We start from the raw sequence: 24,817 nt of genomic DNA, 5'->3' as shown, positions 1-24,817 counted from the left end.
AGGAAACTAAACAACAGAGAGAAATATATGTCTATCTCAGATTTAACGTTTGATCTGTACACCAGCATCGGGCAATAACGTTATCTTGTTCACTGTAGAGAAAACTGTAGCTACACAGGGAAAGTAAGCGTAAAGACACTGAATTAAACATAAATGCAGCTTTTGTGTCTTTATCAGCTTTTCTGCATTTATACTGGCCCTGATAATCATCACACATTCACTTACCGCTTGCTCTAATTCTGTAAATCCGTTTTTATGAATGAATGACTTACTAGCGTTGCTTTGGTCTTCCTAAACAGCCGCTAGCGGCACCTGCTGGTGAAGAAGACTAACAGCAGATAGAGATGATGCATCGGCACTCTACTGCTCTTCCTGCAGTTCCCGGATGTGAAATGTTGAATTTTCTGCCGAATTTGAGCCACTGAATTTGTGGAAGCGAATTTGTAAAGTGAAATAAAATGGACTGAAAATTGCTAGTCGAATTTTATAGGTTGTATTTTTAAACAGAATAAATATCTTGGAAGTGAAATTTGAAATGTGAATATGAATTATTTAATTTTTGATAATGAAAATTTGTGTGAAATATTTTTAATTGAAATATTCACAGCTTAAATATACGACTGTGTTGAATTTCATCCCATAAAAATGCAAGCCTTAAAAATACAGTGCATCTAAATGCAAGTACACCTAATGTAATGCATATTTTTTTTCAGTTAGAGCAATTCAACAAGCTTTTTATTTCAAAAACATTTGGCATTAATTTACTTCCATAGAACAGTTTCTTCCGAAGTACCACAACATTATTAAATATTGTAAAACAATACTATAATAACAATAATAGACTTTCCATATAAACGTATAAATACAGATTTATCTGCAATGATTGTCTATTTAAATACTTGGGATGGAACTTACCTTGTTGATTGTTGAGGCAAAGATCACATCGTTAACAGTCCACCATTTTTGTTCCACCATTCATTATATTGTAACTGATAGGTTGTTTGATTAAACTTTCTGAGTTTTGTCTTAAAGAGCTTAAACCAAGTCTTACCTTGATTTGGTGTCCAGTCTCAGAATGTGAAATTTAATTTATTAAGAGCGAAGATTCATGCGAACTGTCTGACTGCAGACATTGTGAAGTCTCAACTTTTGTACTGTAGGCTATGAGGAAATGAGCATTCACAAGACAAGTGTGATGGTCTCCGTTTGTTTCCTTGTCAGAATCTGATGGCTATCAGAAGACAAGATAAATGTTTGAGATGTTTGTAATTTGAATTGGTCATACTTTATATTTGGTGTCTTTAACTACTATGTACCTAAAACATTTTAATGCTATTGAGGTGGGATACATGTAAAGTTAGGGACATGTTTCGCTGGGGTAGGTTTAACGGTTGGTTAAGGTGTAAGGCAAATCTACCTACTTGCAGAGTTTAGATCTAAGTCTGTTCAAACACACGTCTGTAATTATCAAGTGCTCCTGAAGATCTCAATTAGCTCGTTCAGTTTTGTTTGATTAGGGTTGGAGCTGAACTTTGCAAGAAAGTATATCTCAAGGAACAGGATTGGGCACCCTCTAGGCCTAGTTGTTCAAAATGTTTAATCTGGATCAGAATTATTTAGATTTGGAAAATCCATGTTTTGCTATCCATCTTACTTTTGTGCCGGTTTTTGAAAGCAAAGACTAAATGATTAAATGATACAAATGATTAAATGAAAGATTAAATGATACAAATGTTGTATTTTTGACCAGTTTTAAAGTTTTATTACATTTTGTTCAAGATTTGTAATTATAGATGTGTAATTAATTACAAAAATGTATTACACCTGTAATTACATGCAGGTATTTTTTAAAAATATAAGTAGCATGTAAAAATACATAATAAGTGGGACTCAAAAAAATAAACCAATAAATGTACATTGACATAAAATGAATACTCACATCAGTAGCTGCACAAATGAGCAGGCTTGCTGTACAATTTATAAAACCAAATGTTGATCATTGCAAGGCATTCTTAAGACCTGAACTATTGAAATGAATACTTGATGTCTGTAGAAAAACAGGATGGGGCACATTAGACAAGGCCTTGTAAGTCATAACACTGCTAATCAGCAAAATTATCTTAAAGTTTAAAATACTTTAGACATTCTTTCCACGTAGTTTTTTAACTAAGTTAAATGAGCTAATGGAACACAACACACACACACACACACACCGGTATATATAGTCTATGAAATACACTGTTTGCTGAATTTTATATATGTATACGGAGTCTGTGACAGTGGTTCCAAACCTTTTTTCGCCGAGGCCCTCTCCGAATACTGCGCGCGGATACATTCAAAATTATTAAACGCCACTAATCCTTAACTTCTCCAAAACACGCTTGTTCGGCGAGCATCCGTTATAAAACACTCACAGTACATTCATTTTGACAACTATGCGAATATATTGAACTGTGTTATAGCGATCAGTGAGTCGAGAGCGCACGTGCGACGCATGCCTTATGAACGACTCCTGTATGTCACTGTAATCGTCTTTACCTTCATTACAATTGTCATCCATCAAAACCTTTTTAGCGACACTTGTTTTCTTTTTCCAACTGAGAGAGTTTGCGTTCTGAGCCACCGTTCAGTCTGTATTTCACAGCAGCACGATGAGAAACGGCCTGGGCTGAACCGAAACAATCGCAGAAGAAATTTATTTTTAAATTAATTTAATTTAGCTTTTTTTAATGTATTAATAATTAAATTAATTGATTTTATTAATATAGTTAAATTAATTTGAAGTTCACTGAGGATCACTGAGGACCCCTAGTGGGCCGCGGCATACAGGTTGAAAACCACTGGTCTATGAAATACACCGTGTACAGAATTATTAGGCAAGTTGATTTTCTGATCATATTGTTTTTTTAATAATTCCAAACCACATCAATCTTAATCTTAATAACTACTATTCATTTTGTATTTAATCATTTATAAGTGATATATAGTTGTTCATGAAGGCTGGAAGTGAAAAAAAGCCTTATATTCAGGTTATATGCAGGTTTTCTTTAACAGATAAAATGAAAAAAAAAAAAAGATTTAAATCAAAACTCTTTAGTCAAATATTATTAAATGCCCATGAGAAGGATGCAATACTAGAAATTGCAAAGTTAAGGCATGACCATGGATAGTGAAATACTCATTGTCAGCAGGATCAGAAAAAAAAAAAACAGATGGAGAAGAAACGACACGTTAAATGCAAAAGAATTAAAAATTAAGTGTGAAACCATCAGGAACCCTTAAGCAGTGTTCCCAACTTAGCAATTTTGTTGCTAGATTTAGCAACTTTTCAGATTACACTAGCAACTTTTTTTCCAAAAAGCACCTAGCAACAAATTTAGCAATTTTCAACATTTATTTGGCAACTTTTGGAAAGTGACTCTAATCAAAACAGCACACGTACAAGCTAGCTAAATAAACTGAGCGGTTGATTCATAATTCCTTAAAGGTGCTAAAGAGGATGTTTTGTTTTATACATTTTTGCAATATTACTTGAAACTGTCTTTACTAACTGATAAAAGACTATTTATTAGGTGCACTGAAAGGAATAATATTAATATACATCATCTGTGCACGAGGTAGGGCCTTAAAAACATCAGCCAATCGTTTACGCCAGGGATGGACAACTCCGGTCCTGGAGGGCCAGTGTCCAGCAGAGTTTAGCTCCAACCCTAATCAAACACACCTGAACCAGCTAATCAAGGTCTTTAGGATTAGTAGAAAGTTATAGGCAAGTGAGTTTTTATCAGGGATGGAGATAAACTCTGCAGGACACCGGCCCACCAGGACCGGAGTTGTCCATCCCTGGTTTACGCGATCATCACGTAAAAGATTGGCCCTCTGGCTTGTCAATCACTGCCATGACGTTCTTTGTGAGAGACGAGCGCATCTGCGCGCTCCAGTAACTTTCCACACTCCACAGGCACCACATGCAATGTTTTTGTCAGGAGACAAGAATAACAACTGCAGATTATGTGTCAGGGTTCTGCCCTGACAGCCCTGTCTGTTTTGTCTTTGTTTAATGTGTCCATGTTTATGTTGTGTCTGAGCACATGGCTTTGTCTGTGTTTGTGTCTGCCATGGGCTCCTCTGTTCCCTCCTCCTTGTTTGTTACCACGCCCTTTGGTCTAGTCCTTGTTTAGTCCTTGTTTGTTATTAGTGTTCTCACCTGTTCCCTGCTCCCTTTCTAGTTGAGTCCTCGTTAGTCTAAGAGTTGTCACCTGTCCCTCGTGTTCTTTGCCTCCTTTATATTGTGCACTCTTTCCCTCATGTCTTTGCCAGTTCGTAAAGCTTTGTGCTTGTGTTCCAGTCTTTTGTTCACCTAAGCTCATAGCATCTTTGTGTTGGAGATTCTTGTGTCCATTTTGTCATTGTTGTCTTCCCTGTTCCAGACCATCTAACCACCTGTCTTGTCCTACTGTCTGAGGATCCCTGTGGCTGCTATTTCTCCCCGCCAAGCAGCAAGACTGGTTAAGTGCCTGATCGTATCTGAGGGTTCTAACTACTTATACTGTTCTGACCCTGTCTGGCTCCCGCTACATCTTGGGCCTCATACTGCGCACCTGCCAATGTTCACCGGCCTGCTTTCTACCTGGGCTGCTCTCAGTGGCTGATCCCTCAGCGTGCCTGTCTTTGTGCCTAACCCCCTTCCTACCGTATGGACTGTGTTCACCTCCTCACCCTCTATATTCCTAAGTCTTGTCAATAAACCTGTAAAACTCATCCTGCGTTTGAGTCCTCCCTCACAGATCCCTGACATTATGAGTTACCTGCGGTGAGTCTGACATAATGAATCCACGAACACGACACAGCGGGTGCAGGTGGTAAACACTCGTGTTCCAATACTCGCGGCACGAGTTTTGGGAGGCGTTCCCTTGAACTGAGCTGTGAAGGAGGGGGGTTGTTCTTACGCATGCGCTAATTTCAAAAACTCAGTAACAGTCTTTGGTTTCTCAGTCGACGAAAAGATCCTCTTTAGCACCTTTAAGATCGTTGTGGAAATGGCTGTAAAAACCGGAAGAAAAAAGACAACGAGTGGGGGTGGGGCTACACAAAAAGGCACGATCATTTAGGTAGCATATTAACTACCACAGGGCTTTAATTGTTCAGTTCATGTGTAGTTTCACTGGTTAAAAGGAAAATAGCCTACATAAATAATTGTTCCACAATAAAGTGCTTAAAGGAACACTCCACTTTTTTTGAAAATAGGCTAATTTTCCAACTCCCCTAGAGTTAAACAGTTGAGTTTTACCGTTTTCGAATCCATTCAGCCGATCTCCGGTTCTGGCGGTACCACTTTTAGCATAGCTTAGCATAGTTCATTGAATCTGATTAGACCGTTAGCATCGCGCTTAAAAATGACCAAAGAGTTTTGATATTTTTCCTATTTAAAACTTGACTCTTCTGTAGTTAAATCGTGTACTAAGACCAACGGAAAATAAAAAGTTGTGATTTTCTAGGCTGATATGGCTAGGAACTATACTCTCATTCAGGCGTAATAATCAAGGAACTTTGCTGCCGTATCATGGCTGCAGCAGTGCAATGATATTACGCAGCGCCCGTGAGCCCCTGCTTGCACAGGGAACGTGCCTTGCAACCATGGAGACGTTTGTGAAAGACGCAGTGTAATATCCATAGACAGTAAAAGAAATGGACACAGCGACCCCATTGGAACTCAATTGAGCCAAGTGAAGCCCATTTTTAGCGATTTTTAGCACTTCCTTTTCTGACGCGCAGACTCAAACTAAGCTTGATGACGTCCGCAACCTGTCTGACAGATGTAAATCTTCTAGTAGCTGTGCGTGAAATCTGCCATCGTTAATCTTGCAGAGACGGCGAGCTTGAGCGGGGAGTTCTTTGGCGTGAGTGAGCAGGAGTAAGTATTCTGATTAATTAGTTTGTATAGTATTTTAAAATGTAACGCCAGTAGGCTTCTCTCTTGACGTTTCCCCGATTGCCTGCGAGCTTCTCTTCTTGTCTGTACGGTAACTTCTCTTCTGTGCGACAGAGAGTCGAGTGGTTATGACGCAATCGTTAGCTTATTTTTACAAAAATTGTTTCTACGGGGCCATAATGTAAAATAGAAGGTAATGGAGCCCTTTATACATTGTCGTGTATCTTTGGAAATAAATAATGGACAAATGGAGTCTTTAAACGCCTCAGACGTAAAGTTATTCACTGTCAAAGTGACGCCAAAATGAATGGGAGTCAATGGGGATGCTAACGCAAGTGAAGTTCTGCTACAAGATGGCGGCACCCGGCCGACTTCAACTTCCGGTCGACTTCCTTGGGCATTGGTAATATCATTGCACTGCTGCAGCCATGATACGGCAGCAACAAAACGATCTGCCTTTAACAACTTCCCCTGAAAATTAGTTGGCAACACTGCCCTTAATTCTCCAGCACCACCATTTTCCAGAACTGCAACCTACCTGTATATATTTCATATATAATTTAATAAAGTTAATCAATATTACACAAAGAGCTCCGTTTTTCTCCAAATATTAGCATGATTAATGTGATATTGATTTTATTCAGAATACAGTTTAATGAACAAGAACTTAATATCAAGTGACTTACATTTTAGACACCAAATCGTCTGTTTCGCTGTATTTCACCAACGAAAATAGTTCCAAAGTCCACCGAATTGTTTTGCGTCTTTGAGCAACACTTCCTGAATGAATCAGCCGTTTGAATGAATCAGTTGAATCTCAATGATTCGCTCATTAACAGTGATTCGCTGCCACCTACTGGCGGGTTAAATTTCACATTAAAGTGTCTTCATTTTTAAAAATTTCAAATAACAGTATATAACGTTTTATATTTTGAACATTAAAAACATATTTATGCATCTGTAACTGCCCTTGATTAACTTTAATAAAGTTATCTATTCTATAGTTATACATTAGATTACAATTTCTGTACCTGAAAATCTTCTGTTTAAACCTACACGAAAAACTTGAAAAGCACCATTTAATTTATATGTTTGTTCTGTTGTATTTATTTGTGTTATTACTCGTAATTTGATTATTTGTACTATTTTATTTGTCTAATAATATTTAAAATAAATCTAGTAGCTTTTGGTGTCATAACCTTATGTATTGAGGTTAAATTTATCAAAAACAATGAAAACAATAACTATGCTTATTTTATAGGCCCATTTTCTTGTCTTTTACTTTTATTAATTTTTTAATACATTTTAATCCAACTGGGACAGCAGAAAAAATCCTTAGCGTTGAGCCCTGAATGGTTTCAATAATTTTAATATTTTCTGGTATATAAGTTACCCAGGAGCTCTGTTGACATAGACTTAGCTAACGTTTGCTACAGCTTGATGAACTGAGTCACTGAACACAGCAGGAGAGAACACAACGTTAGCCAGCTAGCTAAAGCTCTGGTGGAAAATTATTAGCTAATGCTACCATTTTGAGGAGTTAGATTTTGAGGTGAGGGGACTGACAAGGCAGAAGGTAAAGGGGTCCACTGTTCTAATAAGTAGACCTGCCAACCTGTACGCAATTTGCATAGCGGATACGCATTTTGACTTCAAAGTACGCTGGTACGATTTGTCACTCTAAACTACGCAAAAACTTGGTGACGCCTCGGTGCACGCACAGTCCACAAATCAAGCAACAGCAAAAGAAGAAGAGTTCGACCAATCATAGCGCTAGGTTCTTCCCCCGAATATACTGTAAATGTTAGACCCAGTGACAGGCTGGCATTAAAAATGGCTTGCATAATACTTAGTAAGGAGGCCTAATAATAATAAGTAATAATTTTTGACTCATGGCTGAAGTTATGCATCAGATTGATGTTTTAAAATGTGGAATATTTAAATTTTTCTTACGGGGGAGCATGCCCCTGGACCCCCCTAGAGGGGTAATATCCTTCTTCACCTTCTCACCCGTTTTCATGCCTGCTGCAAGGTATCAGGATCTGACTTAGGTTAGGTAAAAAATCCTAAAAAATGACCCCCACTTAATAAGAATCACAAGCTGAAGTGTTGTAAAATACATGAAGACTGTTTTTTTTATACAGACAGACAGATTGGGAGTGACTCTTGAAGGACCAGCACCACATCTTCTACCACTGTTTGAAGAATTTATCTTCCAGAATCTGGCAGCAGGTTTTGGAAGATCATTTTTAGTCCATCTCTTGCAAGACGGACTTTAGGGTAGGAGATGAAGCTCAAAAACTTTGCGGCAATTTATTTACATTCGCTGCCTGCAATTTTACTAAAGAGCTTGAGATTATGTGTGGAAGCCATTCGTGATACTAAAACACATTTAAAGAAGTTGTAACTGAAAGCCATTTGTATCTGGTGAGCAGTAAGCAAGCCTGGAGTGCGTAGCCTAATGTAAAACCTGAAATGAAGCTAGAGTTGATCGTTTACAAAAGCTTCAAGAGGGAACGGGAGTTGCTGCTGCTACAGTCCATATTCTGGATTAACTCCGCAGTGTGAATATACCTCAATCGTCTTCATAATTCAAATAAAGTTATGAATTATAATAACTTTGCACCAAAATTTCCCCCTTGATGATGCTGTTTTTTATTTATTTATTTATTTATTTTTATCATTCATGGAGTTTTTCTTTAATAATTCTATGAATTCAATATACATTACAAACATTATTTATCATGACAAAGGCGATTGAGTGGATTTCACTTCGACAGTTGGGAAAAGTTTACCATGTGGGTAGGATATTACTCTTGTAAAATATCAATTTTCCATTAATTTACCATAATTTGAGGAATAATGTGTCTTTAAAATTGCCCTGATAGATAAACTGAAGTGCGTCCCCATTAGCTCAAGTGTTATTTTGCTTAACTTTACAAGTCAAGATTTTGCATCCATACAGTTTCAATAGGTGCCTGACATATTTAATCTGTAAGAATAACTGCCCAGCCCAACTCTGATGACAACATTGCAGGGTTACTCCTTGTGAAACATTACATTTAATGGCAACTGGGGGTGCTACTGTAGATGTCATGTCGGCGAGCCCACATGTAGTGTCTTCATTATTCTTTTAGTGTTTTGTTGAGCATTATTTAATTGCATTGTCTTGTATCTGAATATCAGGTGTCCTGTCTTACTGTCTATAGTCTACAGTATTTTCATATAAACCAAATGCATACAGGAATTTTGGGGAAGACATTTTTTTTCTCAAACTCCATTTATTAATCATTTGGAGAAAGGCACATGTGAATGGTTGAGGGGGGCACAGAAAATGTGGTGATGGTATAGTGAAATTGTGCTCTAGTGAGGAAGCACTCCACTCCAAATCATTTTATCAAAAGAAACAAATACAACAAGTATTCATTCCCCATTACAAAATGGTCCAAGTAAAAACATAGAAATTTGCAACACCCCCCTATTTTTCTTTACTAAGTATGCAATGTATAACACCTGGAAATCTACTGTACATGCATATGGAAACTGAAGAATATTAATCAGAAGCTCAGAAAAACTCCACCAGCGAAGAACAGCCACAAATCCTGGTCATATTTTAGGTGACGATCAACACAGTAAGGCACTTTGCAATGTTGCATGATGTTTCAGCCAACTGTAAAAAAGACAACAGTTGTTTTATTGTTCCCATGGCTCATGAACCTTATTTAATTTGTTCATGTTTAAATTGATTCAAATTATTTAAGAGCTCCTCATCCTCACCGTAGGCACTTTAACCTTCAATTGCAACTTCAGTAGCTCCCAGACATCCATTGATGGCATCCACAGTTAGGCCACCGGTCACTGCCAAGTCCTATGTAAATGAGAAACAACATTAACTAAAACAAATATTATTTGTTGGTGGGGTGGTGGCAATATTGTATTTTATACAACAAAAAGATAACAACAAAAAAATACTAAGTGAAAAATACCTTTATAGTCTCAGTTTCCACTTGTGCCATGAATTCATCTTGAGCCTGAAATGTATATAAATATATATTTAGAATTTCACTGTTGAATTTTATAGCCAGAGAACACTACAATACAAAAAGCTTCAAATTATGTTTATTATATGTGTGTGTGTGCGTTTTTGTGATTTATGAGGACACAAATTTGTATAATGACATGGGTATTACACTGGTATTACGACGTAAACATGAAATATGAGGACATTTCATGAGTCCTCATATTTAAAACAGCTTTAAAAACATACTAAATATTTTATCAAAAATGTAAAAATGCAGAATGTTTTCTGTCATGGGTAGATTTAGGGGTAGGGGTAGTGTAGGGGGATAGAATGTACAGTTTGTAGAGTATAAAAACCATTACGCCTATGGAATGAATAAAAGTTAAAAGCTCACTTGTATAATCTCCTTTGCTACAGGCACAGGCAGAGGCTCAGGAGCAGGAATCGTTTCTGCCAGTGCCTCTGATGGAACCTCGGGGGCATCTGTTGTTGTTTCAGGAATCTATGGGAAAAGGCCATATATTCTATTTGAATCCATCCGAGGAGCTAATAGGATTTAATGCCTGGTGTGCACATTGCAGGTGTGTCCAACTGCTCACCTGTTCCTCTTTAACAGTTGTTTCAACAGCTACGACTGACTCGTTCACAACAAATTCTTCAGCGATGGGGTCACTAGTGGACTCGACCGAAGGCTTCAGCATGTGAAAACCCGAGGGCAAAAAAAAAAACATGTTTGAAATTAAACTTCAATCTAAAAGGATTCTGAACAGAAATGCTTGAGATGATCCCACAAAAGGAGTTAATAAAAAGTTGTTTTATACCGTAGGTTCCTCCAATGGGACTGTCTGCTGCTGCTGCTGCTGCTCAGGCTCTGGTTCCACTAAAGCATCTGTAGGTACTGCAGCTTCCTAATAAAAGGAATGCAAGTTATTTCTATGCCCTTTGGCATGCATTGCAAATGTTATTGAAGTCAATTCTTCACCACAACAAAGGAACATTTTACTTTATGGATAGTTCACACAAAAATAAAAAAAATCTGGCATTATTAATCATTCTCATGTTGTTTCAAACCTGTATGACTGACTTTCATCTGCAGAACACAAAATAAGATCATCAGTCATCAAGCTCGGTAAACACTGACACAAAGATGTAACTTTAATTTCATCAAGCTAATTGCTCACTAAAAACTCCCACAGTCATCACATTTTCAGGCCATTTCAAGTTTGAGTTTGACTTGACAAAGCGCTGATATCTAAGTGGCTGAGTTGTTTACTTACTTCCCATTAACTGCAAAATTGTTCATTCAGACTGAACGATTCGGTACTTGTCTTGAATGCGCGCAAAAACAAAAGGCGGGATTTATTGCACAAACCAATCATAGCTAATCGTAACCAATCACATCCAATCATAGCACAATGGAAGCATTGCCATCTCACATGTGATTTTCGCCATTCATCCAAGTTACCCCCCACCAAACCCACTGCATGCATTAGGGGGCCTGTTAAAACTCAGGGATCAGGGGAGGCAAGACATGCTCTGCGTCTCAATCCGCTCCCTAGCTTCTAAGGTCATGAATTAGTTTCATGTAAATGAATGTGGCCGACTCCCTGATTAGCATCCTGATTACTGAACTAGGAAGCTGATTGAGACGCACACACGGACTCCCGCTGTAACTTTACCTGTTGGTGTCGCTGTTGGATAGTGTTACTTTAGAAAAATGAGTGATTTATACACTTTTTAATGTCACATTTTGTAATATTTCTGTTGTTATATTTTTGTAACAACGATTATTTTCTCATTTCTCATTTGAGCCACTGCCTTCTTTGCCTCCTCAGAGGAAATGCCTGTTTCAAAATAAGAAAGTTTTTAGCTGTTTTTTGTCCAGTAAAAGTCAGTAAAATCAGTGGGGTCTAAAACAACATTGAGCCCCTCTGACTTTTATTATGCAGACAAAAACATTGAGATACATCTGTTTATGTTCTACAGAAAAAAAGAAAGCCCTACACTGCAAAAAATCTTCTTCAGTGTTTTTGTCTTATTTTCCAGAAGAGATATCTAAACATTTTTAAATCATGACTCATTTACTTTAGAAGGAAAATGGCTTAATGGCTTATTCGGTATTGTTTTCTGAAAAAAAAAAAAAAAATCTGCCAATGGATTCAGAAAAATAAACTTAATCCAAAGGTAAAACAAGATTATACAAGATGTTTTTTCTTGTTTTAAGCAAAAACTCACTTAATTTTGATACATTTGATATAGAAAACAATATTGGGTGTCATTTTGCTTCTTAAGTAAACACATCTTGACTTGAGAATGTTTAAAGTCCCAAACCAAGAATGATTACTATAAATATAACCATAACGATAATTTTATTTGCGTCCACACCAACGATCTTTAATGCTCTGTTTAATCTAAGCGTGCGCTGCAGGTTAGTCGCCTGCCACTTTAAATGCCCTAATCTAATCGCTTGTTATCGTTCATCAGATGGAAAAAAAAGAGTAGTTCTATGTCCAAATATGTTCAACTTCCTTGAGCATCCGGTTGGTGAGGTCTGAAAACGTAGCCTGGATGCCAGCCGAACTTAGCCCCGCCCACAACATTTTGAGGTCGGGGAGTTCGGTCTGGACTCGATCCGTAGAGGAGTAATTATGCCCGAACAGAAACTGTTCGGACCAATCACATTTGTCAGGGCGATGATTGACAGATTATCACCAGAAACTTAATCAGCTATGTCATCAAAGAGCGCTTGGGTTGAATTAGTTTACAACAATGATGGCTGTTGTTGAAGAACTGAGATGTGTAGATTCCGCCATCGCGTCCGTTATAGAAGATATCGACAGCGCATTAATTGGCAAGTACTCCGTGTATACTTATTCTTTTTACAACACCGGCAAAGATTGTTTACACTCATCTTCTACTAGTTCCAGCATGTGTGCAGTTGAGTTACGTTGACAACTATGTGTCGCTCAACATACATCACTTACTCTGTAGCTCTGATTGGTTGTAGGTCTATCCAATTGAGGTCTTTCCTGGATCGGTTGAAATACGCCCTCATAATCAAAGCCCAATGGAGCAGTATCAGACTCATATTCGAACTAGAATTGAGTATGACCACGTCAGGCTACTGAAAACGCGCTCTGATGACGGAAGTGATCTCTCGCGTGTATCCGTCAATGAGTGCGTGCGATCACTTCTGGCATCAGAGTGCATTCAGACCTCACCAACCGGATGCTCAAGGCAGTTGGACAATAGTGGTGTATTAGAGGTAAAAAATTATATAAATACTGTTCGGTTTCTCGCACAAACTGATTGTTTCGTGTCTTAGAACATCAATGTGTCGTCACGAGCCGCAGGGTTTCATTTGGATTTGTCTGTGCATGTTTTTTTTTTTTACTCTTATAGATAGAGTTCCCATTGCCATGCATTATACAAAAACAAGAAACAAAAAAACAAATCAAATCAAAAGAAATTACCACTGGAAACTCTTCTGGTTCAGGCTCTGCACATATAACCTGTAGGAAAGGAAGGGGAATCACATTAAAAGAAATCCTATTTGCTAGCACTAGTAAGTTTAGTGTGCCTTAAAGGGTTAGTTTGCCCATCCTCCATTGAAAGCAATGAAATTGTTGAATAAAGAGACGAATTTGTTGAATAAAGTCGTTATTTTTGTGCACAAAAAGTATTCACGTCACTTCATAACGTTAAGGTTGAACCCCTGTAGTCACGCTGGCTATTTTAACAATGTTTATACTACTTTTCTGGACATTGAATGTGGTAATTTCATTGCTTTCAATGGAAGATTAAAAAAAAAAACCTTGGATTTCATCAAAATATCTTAATTTGTGTTCTGAATATGAACGAAGGTCTTACTGGTTTGGAACGACATGAGGGTGAGTAATTAATGACAGACATTTCATTTTTGGGTGAACTAACCCTTTAAAAACATGAACCGAACTGTCCAAGGGAATGAAAAAAAGAATCTGAAGAGTGAGGCTCATGTCATGCCCAATTATCCAAACAAGTGCACAGAACGGACAAGACAACGTCACCTGTTGTGCATGCAAATACACTCATGCAAAGAGTCCATTGCAATGTGCCATGAAGATGTATTGTGTCAGGCACCTCCGTGACTTCTGCAACTCTGTTGACTTCAACAGGCTCAGTTTCAACAGTTATGGCTTCGCCTTCGATGGCAGGCTCTCCCACGACCCCGACAACATGCCCGTCGACTTCTACTGCGGCATCGGCAACAGGCTTAACTTCAGTTACTACTGTTTCTGTCACAGTTTCAACTGCAGCAACAGTTTCAGCTGTGGTCACCGTCTCCTCTGGCACTGGCACCTCTACCACAGGATCCTCAGCAGGAAGCTCAGCTTCAACTACATGCTCAGCGTCAACCGTCTCGACAGGTTGAGCTAAAACATGCGTCTGTACCAGAACATAATATAAAGAAACATGCAATATATAATGTACAAACAAGCACAATGGTCACACATTTACAGATCCTGGGCTTTTACACTACCATTCAAAAGACTGGGGTAGGTAAGATTTTTTATGCTCACCAAGACTGCATTTATTTAATAAAAAAAAAAATCTGTATTGTGAAATATTATTACAATTTAAAATGACTGTTTTCTATTTTATTGTAGGCCTATTTTTTAACATGCAATTTATTCCTGTGATCCTTCAGAATCATATGCTGATTTGCTGCTTAAGAAACTTTTTTTATTATTGTTTTTTGTACTTGAAATTGATTTTGTTTTTTACAATCTAAAAGTCTTTACTGTCTCTTTTGACCAATGTAACGCATCCTTGCTAAATAAAAGTATTAATTAATTCAAATTAAAATCTTACTGACCCCAAACTTTTGAACGGTAGTGTAAGATAATTTATTGAACACAACAGAAATATATTTTGCATAGAATTTACAATATTTAAAGCATTTCTATTGATTTAATTATATTTTGGTCATAAAGGAACATTTTCATTTTGCTTCATGGTAGTCAAAAAAACAAAAACAAAAAAAACAGTAGAACCAGAAAAAAAATATGATCAAATATATATACATCTACCTCTGTGGCTACAGGTGTAGTGTCCTCAAACTGGATCTGGAAATAGCATGTTTTGAAAAGGTCATGGTTAAAATTTTTTTTACAAATTCCCCAATACAAAGCCTCATGTCTACATTCTATATGCATATTTGTGTAAAGCTAGTGTCTTTGTTAGTAAAAAAAAAAAGATGGGGTTAATAAGTTCTTTACACCTCATAAAGCAAAGTTATGAGAAAAAGCACATAAATGCACTCTGAAAGGTAAGGTGTGGCGCTGGAGGCCTGGTAATTAGGAAAAACACCTTTATCAGCCCATATGCACTGTGTGGCCAAAGGCAAGGGTGTTGATAGATATACAGTGGTGAATTGCTGAGGACTGACTGGATGTAGCATATTACTATACCTCAGATTCTGCAGGGATGGACACTGGCTCATCTACAGATGATATGGCCTAAAAAAGAAAGTAAATCACAAAATTTAAAGCTCCACATTACACTAAAGATTTATTGTGTTATTGTCTGCCATAAAGTGTCTTAAAGTACAATAATACTTTAAAACACACATTTTGCAATGTCAGTCCAATCAAGACTCTCTAACCACCAAATTAGTTTTAGAAAAAGTAACACTACCATATGGTGAGAAACGGGGAAAATTTGCAATGCTAAATGTTAATGATGTATGTTCGTTGCAGAGTAAAGTGTAACATATGAGCACAACATATGCCGTGTTGTTGAAATATTGAGTAAGATTTAATATTGATGCGCTCTACATTACTTTGCCAGTCACTGCACAGAACACAATGTACAGAACATTTGTAAGTACATGGCCTTCTCGCAGCACTTCCTCACAGAAGGTAAGTGCTCCAAACGCCCCCTGAGGGAGTTGAACAAAATCTTCCATGGCTAATTTAAGAAACAAAGTGTGCCAGAATGTTCTGAGATCTTCCACTGCTTTGGTGTAAAATGTATGCAACTCTACAATGCATGTATCTATGAAAGTCAATTTCCTATAAGAAAAAAAAAATCATTCTTTTGTAACTCATAATTGTGACATAAGTCTTAATTATGAAATAAAAAGCATATTTATGGCATAAAAGTCTGAAATCATAATTATAAAATACTAAGTCACAGTTATGTCATGAAGTCATCATTTAATAGCATGGTTTTTTCTTCTTTTGTGGCAAAAATGGGCTTCCATATGTATCAGAGTACAGAAATTCAGTTTTTCACTTAAAGTATAACTTCGATTTTCAACCCACTTTGTGTTGTTACAATTTCAGTAGTTTCAAGTACTGTAAATTAACAATTTTTACTCATTCTTCGTGTTACCTGGACCGAGAAATTCACGTTTATTTGTCAGCAAAAATCCGCCGACCCGGGTGACACAAAACTCTGGGGTTTTCATGAAAACAACAGATTATACTATCGCACTTTTTGAATCCCCGACTGTAAAAAAGTAACTCACTCCCACTAAACATTTACTCTTTGAATTCTTGCATCCGGGAACAATACAAGTCGACGCCATTATGACTAAAAGTTTGCTAAGAAGTATTTCCTTCTAAAGCAAGGTGGTATTTGACTCTGGTGAAGTACACCTTCAAGGTTGTAATGAAACTAGCTAAAATTGTAGGACTCTGAGCAAAAAAGGATGAAATTAAAGCTGCAAGTAAGCAGTTTATGACATAAATTATGACAAGCATATAAGCGACTAAAAACATTTGAAATATGGCAAAGTCATTTCGAAGTGCTACACTTCCTGCTGCCATGTAGATGTCTTCAGGCCAGGACTATTATCAATCGTGAAGTTTGGAGCAGATCGAACATTGTTTGCCTGAGTTACAGCAACTTCCTGTTTCGTGGTGTTAATCACAAACATTAGCACTTAGTCAAGTGTTGCATGATTTAACGTGTTTCTAGTATGTTTGGTACTTCATGGCATATTTAAATGTGTTTCTGGGAGTGAATTATTGTGCATGCCATTTCCTGTTGTCAGCAGGTGGCGCTATGACTAACTGAATATTGGCATAGAGATATCTTCAGGCCAGGACTCTTATCAAACATGTAAAGTTTGGGGCAGATCGGACACTGTATACCCGAGTTACAACAGCTTCCTCCTTCATGGCGAAACATCCGACTTTGTCAGGCCGCCACGGACACGCTCTTCAGTGAAAACTCAAGATCTTTGCAAGTTAACATTACTAAGGCCTTAAGATTAGACTGACAACATACTGTATGATGTTGATTTGATTAAATCTCTATGAGGAGTTAATCACAGTGTAAAATATTTTTGTTGCCCGCAGGTGGCGCTATGACTTTAACTGAATATTGCATTGTAGATGTCTTCAGGTAAGGACTCAATTGAATCATATGAAGTTTGGGACAGATCGGACATTGTATGCCCAAGTTACAACAACTTCCTGTTTCCTTGCGAAACAACGAAATTTGTCAGGCAGCCACGGACATGCTCTTCAGTGAAAACTCAAGATCTTCGCAATTTAAAGTCACAAAGGCCTTTAGATTAGACTGACTAAATATGACCTTGATCTGATTAAAGCTCTAGGAGGAGTTTGTTAAAGTACAACGTCTGGAAATGGCAAAAACTGCAAAGATTTTGCAGAGAAAATTCTAAATATCTCACTTCCTGTTGGGTTTTCAGATTTTGCACCCAGGGACTTTTTTGTATTAGACTGTTACACCTGTCTATCGAATTTCATGCCTGTACGTGAAACGTAGTGTGAAAGGCACTTAATTGAAATTTTGTAGGTGGTGCTTTGGTCTTGGCAGAATAGATCTGCTACGCTGCTGCTGAATTGCTGCTGATTATCTAGATTATTGCTGTTGTTGTAGATTGTTGCTGCTGCAGAGCAAGTACAGGAACTTGCTACTGCCAATACATATGCCGATACGCTGCTGCGAGTAAGACAAAGTGCTGCTGCACAAGTAGCATATATCAATAACCCATAGCAGATCTATACAGGTGGAGCTAGGGAAGGTGGAGGGTTTTAGAGGAACTTTGAAGCACGCTGCAACCTGCTTTAATGAATGTAAACAGCCATTTAAATGTGTGAGCAACAAGCTCATTGGCTGCAGATGTAACATGGACCAATCAGATTGCGCCAGTAATTAAAGCTGTAATTATCCTCATCAGCCTGTGCCATCAGAGTTTCATGACAGAACTATGTATTAAAACTAGAAAACTATGGAAAAAATGAGTGAAAACTAAAAATAAATGAGATAAAACTGAAATAAACTAACAAATTACAAAATTCTGCTTAATGTATGCTCACATCATAGATGCTCCATCTGCAGAATGACAATTCACTTAAAAGTATTGTGTAAACCACACAAAGACATACACAGTAACACATACAACTGTTGTCCCAAAGATAGTTGTTAAAAGAGACAAAGGAGATTCTGTTGGACACCACGCCTCCTCAGAGCTGAGCATGTGCATGTGGTTATAAATGAGCCCTCAGTCAGATATCTGCTCCACATTCTCTTTCTTCAATAGATTAAATAGCAATTATACAAAACAATGCCAGTTATTAGTAAATAAAAAAATATATTTTTACTAGGCAATCCCTACACTTAAATTCATCACCAAATAATGTACCCGACCTAAGCACATTCCTCGTCTCCACCCACCTATGTGCATTCAGAAAAAAACACATACAAATTTAAGCTCCTCCCCGCAACGTCCATCACACCAGCCACTGCAACGCCCACTTGAGCCTTACCAAAAATACAAAGAGAAAGAAAGCTACAGGAGGGGGAGGGGGGAGGGGTGTTCACAGACAGTACAAAATGTTCTTTCTCCATCAGCTAAACCCCTTCAACAAGCCTCCATCCATTGAGGTGAGAGCTCACCTGCGTTTCCACAGAGACATCCAGCAAGTCAACGGGCTCCCGAGGGCCTCGAAGCCAACTGAGAATGAGCCCCATGGCGACACAGACCTGACACTCCAGTAATCTCAGCCCTTAAACTGACACTCACTGCAAGAGTATGTTCCTTTCTCACTCGCCCTGCCCCACACCACTCTCAGTTTGTGGATGTCCAACCCAAGCACTTGTGATGTCTGTGAAAGGACAGGAGAGGCTGAAGCAAAGCTCACAGGAAAAGAAGGGTGGGCTTTAAGGGCTTGGCTTCCCTTCAAAAACAGGAGGGAGGGTGAGGCGCAGGAGGGTGAGGGGTGACTATACATTATTATGGTATCGCTTGGGGAGAGTGTCAACTTGCATATTTGTACACGTATATATGCACAATAATGTAAAAAACACCCATCTGCTGATGTCACGCAACACAGAAAGTATAGTTTTGCTGTGCAGAACATGCTTAACTAACAAGTAAATAAGTTGAAAATGCACTTGATGTAATATATAAAAGTTTGTAATAATTCTCAGTGGCACACTCCCAATAACCATTTTATAATTTATGGTCATTATCAAAGGAAATATGCAGTGTAGTAATGTTAAAATCTCTTTATTTTAGAGGTGCAGCTCTGTTTGTGTAGCTGTCGGTGTAAAACTACAAGCCTGTTAGCAGCTGCAGTCACATTAGTAAAATTTTGTGTGAAAAAAAGTCCATTGTCTGTCGTCAATAGTTTAGTGAAGTATGAAGCACAGCTCACACAGAAGTCCCTTTCAAACCAAGCAACTTTCTTTTGGACAAAATTAATGAGACCAACTTGAAACTGTTGCAAAATCTCCAATTGGGAAATTTTATGCCCCAAATGACTGGATTTTGTTCATAAAAAATTGCCGAACAACACTAAATATGACCAAACCTTTGTGCTCAGTAAGTAATTATTGGGCCTGGTACAAAAAAAAAATCATCATCATCATTCCCCTCAGCACAATTACTTTCCGGGGTTTCATTGATTGAATCGTGTTCCTTGTCCACTTCGGTTGAAACTGTAATCGCTTTACAGGTCCCCCTCAAGCCAGGGCCCAGAACAAAAGGTCCAGTTGTCCACCCTTATCGGCGGCCCTGCTCACTTACAATAGAGTCTCTACAGACACAATGTGTGTGGATATCTAATCTCAAATATTCAACACAAGCCACCAGATAAAATCCTACGGAGCCAACTGTGTTCCAACGACAACAAGTTTAAAAAAGGTGCAGCATTCAGAAAAACCTATAATCTCGTTTTCAATAAAACATCAGTTTGGAAGAGTCTGCCGTGGCTCCAGGCATACTGTACACAATGTTCACTTCCTAAAATATTCCACTCCTACATTGCATACTTGACCACACCCCCATCTTCAATCCTGGCTGCAAGTAGGCATTACTGTCAGGCTCATACTTTCATATTGGTCACAACAGTAACATCTGCATGATGAATTACAGACTCTTTGAGTCCACTGTAATGATTGCTAATTCCTTCAAATTTCTCAAACATAATTAACCTCAAAAAGGCAGTTCACTTTCAGATTACCTCTGATAATGGAACGGCGACACTTTCATCTTCAATCACAGCTGGTTCTTCTGCAGGAGGTTCTACTAGGCTTTGTCCTAGGTCCTCTGCAGCTTTCACCTCTTCGTCTTTAACAGCATCCGTTACTGGGACCTCTAACACGACCGGCTCTACAGGAGGATCTTCAGCGGGAACGTCAATTGGAGCGACCACCGCCAGGGGAATTGGAACCGATACACGACACTCTGAAGTTTTAGCAAGTTTAGCAACCCGTGCAGGAACTGGGGCAGAGACAGCACACACTCCTGGGGTTCCCTTTCCAGAGGAGGCGTACTGCTCCTCCAGGGCCCTTCTCTGGGCCTGCTGCTCAAAACAAATGAAAGAAAGAATGAGAAATAGATGAGATTTGAAATCAGAACCAATTTATTTTTGATCTTTAGTTCAGCTGACCACATACTGGTATTACACGGGGTATAACGACTTTACTGAGAGCTTATATAAGTTAACAAAATTTGGCCGCCTTATGGCAAAAATGGCTGAGTCCAATTGATTCCGACACGTCTAGTCAAGCGAGTTGGAAGAGTCAGCACCCCTCGGAGCTCTGGATGGGGCTAAACAGAACAGACAAAAATGCTAATCACATCATAATAGAACCATAATCGCATTATAATCACACTCACAGCTTCATTATCCAAAAGCAGGGGCTGGCCAGTGCGGTTTACATAGGCCTCAAAAGAATTTAAGCTCTCATTGTGCACGTATGGGGTGTACAGTCGCCAGCACAGTTAAGGCCAAATTATGCAACCATGTGTGAAGACCAGCATCAGCACAGACAAAGCCAAATCAGGCAAAACATGGGCCCAAGTCCATGAAACAGGCCAGCATAACAGAATAAACGGTCTGGCATTTGGGGGAACAGATGAGGTGGTTAAGAAAAAAGCACATTTTGCTTCAAGGCTGTTCATTCTTACACAAACAGGAAAAACCTGAAAGATGCATGTGCATGAGCCTACAGATGCAAAAATTGAGTTAACTGGATCTGGCAGCTAACTTTAAAAAGATGTTTCTTCTGTTTTGAAGTGCTGGTAAGCAACAAACAGAGTGTTGGAATGCACTCACCCCCCAGTACTCACCATTACTTATTTTACCGGGATGATTAGAGATAGAGAAATGTGCCCTGTTTAGGACCGGCTGTATCTGAGGGGCTTAACAGCTAGAGAGATAATAGATACTCCTCTATTTCTGTACTTGTGTGAAAGGCAGTTCTGCTGATATGACTGCATGCCAGGGTTTTAAGACAGCAACTGAGTATTATTCGGTTACATGTTCAGCTAAGCAGAATGAAAAGGGTGAGATTTTAATGATATGCGCTTAAAAAAAAAAAAACTGCTGTAAAATTCATACAAAGAGTCCAGTGTTCAGATGCACAAACTGTGTGTATTTCATTACGTCACTGGTCACAGAGGACAAATATGTCTTAGAGTGGTGAGGCATGGTCAATATAGTGCAACATTCCTTTGCAATGACAGAATGTAAACTAAATTACTTTTCAAAAATACACTTATTAAAAATCAATGGATTTATAATGGGACAGTTATAAACAAAACCAATATGCAATTTTTTTTTGTTTGTTTTTTTCTGGTGGTCCCTGGACCAACTGCCTCTGTAGGAATGTACCCTCAACCATGTTTGGAATCAGACTGGCCCAAGGGATATGCCAAAATCAACAAAGTCCATATAAGTTTTGGGGGTGGGTCAAAAGGCATGATTTGGTTTGTTGCACAGACAGAACAAAGAAAAAAAGCCCTGAAAACAAACCAAAAACACATTTTATAGGCAAAACACACCCATGGAAAATGCAAAAACAGATTAATTATGATTCTGCTATTATTATTATTATTATTATTATCAGGCAAAGTGACAGAGTATAACATATAAGGGGCAATAACGTCAGAAAATTATCATTATAATACACATAATCCAAGCAACACTTTTTCAAGACAATGTCTGTCTGTCTATCTATCTATCTATCTATCTATCTATCTATCTATCTATCTATCTATCTATCCATCTGATCTGTTATTAGAGATAGTACAAAGTGGGATGTGTGGAATTCGGCTGCATATCTGTACTGGTTCCTATATGGGACACACCCCCTACTACATGCCGCTACTCGCTGTGTTGCATTTATCAATAGAATCAACTAAAAGTAACATAATGTCAGATAAAATCAACTCATTCTTCATATGGACATGGTCTGAGGACAGAACATTTTAAACCTATGACGACAGCTTAGGCTACTAAATGTAACTGCGCTGGTGTGATAGATTCACAGTAATAATAGCCTAAATAAACAGCATTATTGGAAAAAGACTCCCATATAAATTATATAAAGTCCATGTAATGGTGGCAGATCAAAGTAGAAAACTAAAGAGGTAGAGATCTGTTTGTACGCTATAAACACAAATATGTGTTTGCAGCACACTGAATCTTCATAAAAAAAAATAAGTGTGGAAGTAAATGTACTCACCACTCTTCTCATTCGGCGCTTGTTCTTCTTTCTCTTGCTAGGCATGTTTACTAAGCTAGAATATACTGTATGAAAGAATATAAAGTGGATTTCTTCGGTTGCGCAGTCAGGCACTGGATGACGAGCGGATCCGTCGCCACTGTCGCAGTCAGATAACAGCAGTCAGAATGACAATATGGTTCTATTTAAAGGCGCGTTGATTTTTTCATCTCTGTATCTGCCTATAGGGGGAAGTCTACGCACCTCAGCATCAGTCTTCATGATCAGCATGACATGAAGTGGGCAGACCCCATAGCTCTTTGAAAGGTTACATAACATTTTTTAAAGTCAATTCAAGTTAAGTTTTAAAGTTACACGTTATTTTTAGGTGTCCTTGTTACAGTGTGTTTATACTGTGTGTGTGTGTGTGTGTGTGTGTGTGTGTGTGTGTGTGTATTTAAGTACAAACATAACATAAACATAGGCTACAACATTAGACATTACATTCTGATGTTAAATTCACTATTGTTTTAGAATTGTTCTATACTCTATATAGTAGCCTATTTAATGCAATTACATCTAATTAAATTACAAAAAAGAGTAATCCATTAATTGTAATGCATTACATCCAACAGTGGTTGCATGCAATTAAGCATAATATATTATTAGTAAGTACATGTTCGTGTAACAAGTACACTGTAAAATCAAGTCTTATCTGCTATTCCACTAAGATTGAAAACTATTTGAAAACATATTGTAGGAAGGTCTGTGCATTATTTATATGTATATACACAGATACATGTGTACTATAAACTATAAGTTTAGCAGACAAACGTGATCCAAGTTTTTTTTTTATCTACACATGAATATCTTCGATGAAGCCTACACAAAGTTTCTAGTCTGGAATACATACATTCCTGCACTCTTTCTTCCAGCCACACACACACACACACACACACACACACACACACACATGTTTGTTTTGTTATCTTAGTGAGGACATTCCATAGGCATAATGGTTTTTATACTGTACAGACTGTACATTCTACACTACCCCTACACCTAACCATCACAGAAAACATTCTGCGTTTTTACATTTTTAATAAAACATTTAGTATGTTTTTAAAGCTATTTTAAATATGTGGACTCATGAAATGTCCTCATATTTCATGCTTGTATTGTAATACCAGTGTAATACTCATGCCATTATACAAATTTTTGTCCTCATAAATCACAAAAACGTGCTTGCATGCACACACACACAAACACAAACACCCGAATACCCCTTGCAGAGAAAGCATGTGCCTGAAGAACTAGAGTTGAGCTGTGATAGGCTGAGTTACATAACTGGCAGAAAACTATTTTCTGGTCTGTTTTCCCCAAATACAGATGCACACCATCCAAATATACAAACTGTACAACAGATGTGGAAATCATTTAATTTAATATACTGTTGTATACTGAAATGTAAAGTGATAAAACTTTTTATGCCAATTTGTGACGTATTTTTCTCACTAGAATTAATAAAAAAAAAATAATGGTTGAAGTGAGCTATCCTCAGTCACTTAAAGGTGCTAAATAAAATGTTTTGTTTTATACATTTTTGCAATACTGATAAAAGACTATTTATTAGGTGCACTGAAAGTAATAATATTAATATACATCATCTGTGCACGAGGTAGGGCCTTAAAAACATCAGCCAATCGTTTACACGATCATCGCGGAAACGATTGGCCCTCTGGCTTGTCAATCACTGCCATGACGTTCCTTGTGAGAGACGAGCGTGGCTGCGCACTCCAGTAACTTTCCACACTCCACAGGCGCCGCATGCAATGTTTTTGTCAGGAGACAGGAGTAACAACTGCAGATTATGAGTTACCTGCGGTGAGTCC

General features: G+C 38.0%; 1 protein-coding gene across 3 annotated transcripts; it reads right to left on the bottom strand.

The window, feature by feature from the left end:
* Positions 1-9,181: 9,181 nt before the first annotated feature.
* si:dkey-164f24.2 (uncharacterized protein LOC566607 homolog) lies at positions 9,182-23,122 on the bottom strand. 3 transcript variants are annotated; one of them, XM_067394832.1, is made up of 12 exons: positions 22,947-23,122; positions 20,438-20,779; positions 15,407-15,454; positions 15,026-15,061; positions 14,076-14,381; positions 13,427-13,465; positions 10,775-10,861; positions 10,553-10,645; positions 10,348-10,455; positions 9,919-9,963; positions 9,710-9,800; positions 9,184-9,602 (listed from the first exon to the last, which is right to left on the bottom strand). In XM_067394832.1, the coding sequence occupies exons 1-11, from the start codon at positions 22,989-22,991 to the stop codon at positions 9,720-9,722; spliced, it is 1,230 nt and encodes a 409-aa protein (XP_067250933.1). In that variant the 5' UTR covers positions 22,992-23,122; the 3' UTR covers positions 9,184-9,602; positions 9,710-9,719. The 3 variants fall into 3 exon arrangements, with proteins under 3 accessions (XP_067250934.1, XP_067250935.1, XP_067250933.1); XM_067394833.1 differs by lacking the exon at positions 13,427-13,465 and having other exon boundaries at positions 9,182-9,602; XM_067394834.1 differs by lacking the exon at positions 20,438-20,779 and having other exon boundaries at positions 9,183-9,602.
* Positions 23,123-24,817: the final 1,695 nt, after the last annotated feature.

This window comes from Chanodichthys erythropterus, chromosome 9, assembly GCF_024489055.1.
Source record: "Chanodichthys erythropterus isolate Z2021 chromosome 9, ASM2448905v1, whole genome shotgun sequence".
In the NCBI taxonomy this organism is placed as follows: Eukaryota; Metazoa; Chordata; class Actinopteri; order Cypriniformes; family Xenocyprididae; genus Chanodichthys; species Chanodichthys erythropterus.
The sequence above is the reverse complement of the archived record's forward strand: the minus strand, read 5'-3'. Positions and strand labels throughout refer to the sequence as shown.

What these genes read in the sequence shown, in the direction of transcription:
- si:dkey-164f24.2 (XM_067394832.1), bottom strand. Translation starts at nt 22,991, where the DNA reads ATGCCTAGCAAGAGAAAGAAGAACAAGCGCCGAATGAGAAGAGTG. An exon ending in AGCGCCGAATGAGAAGAGTG is followed by an intron (nt 20,780 to 22,946) that starts GTGAGTACATTT and finishes TGTTTTGAGCAG; the next exon opens with CAGGCCCAGAGAAGGGCCCT. An exon ending in CTACACCTGTAGCCACAGAG is followed by an intron (nt 14,382 to 15,025) that starts GTAGATGTATAT and finishes GTTCTGGTACAG; the next exon opens with ACGCATGTTTTAGCTCAACC.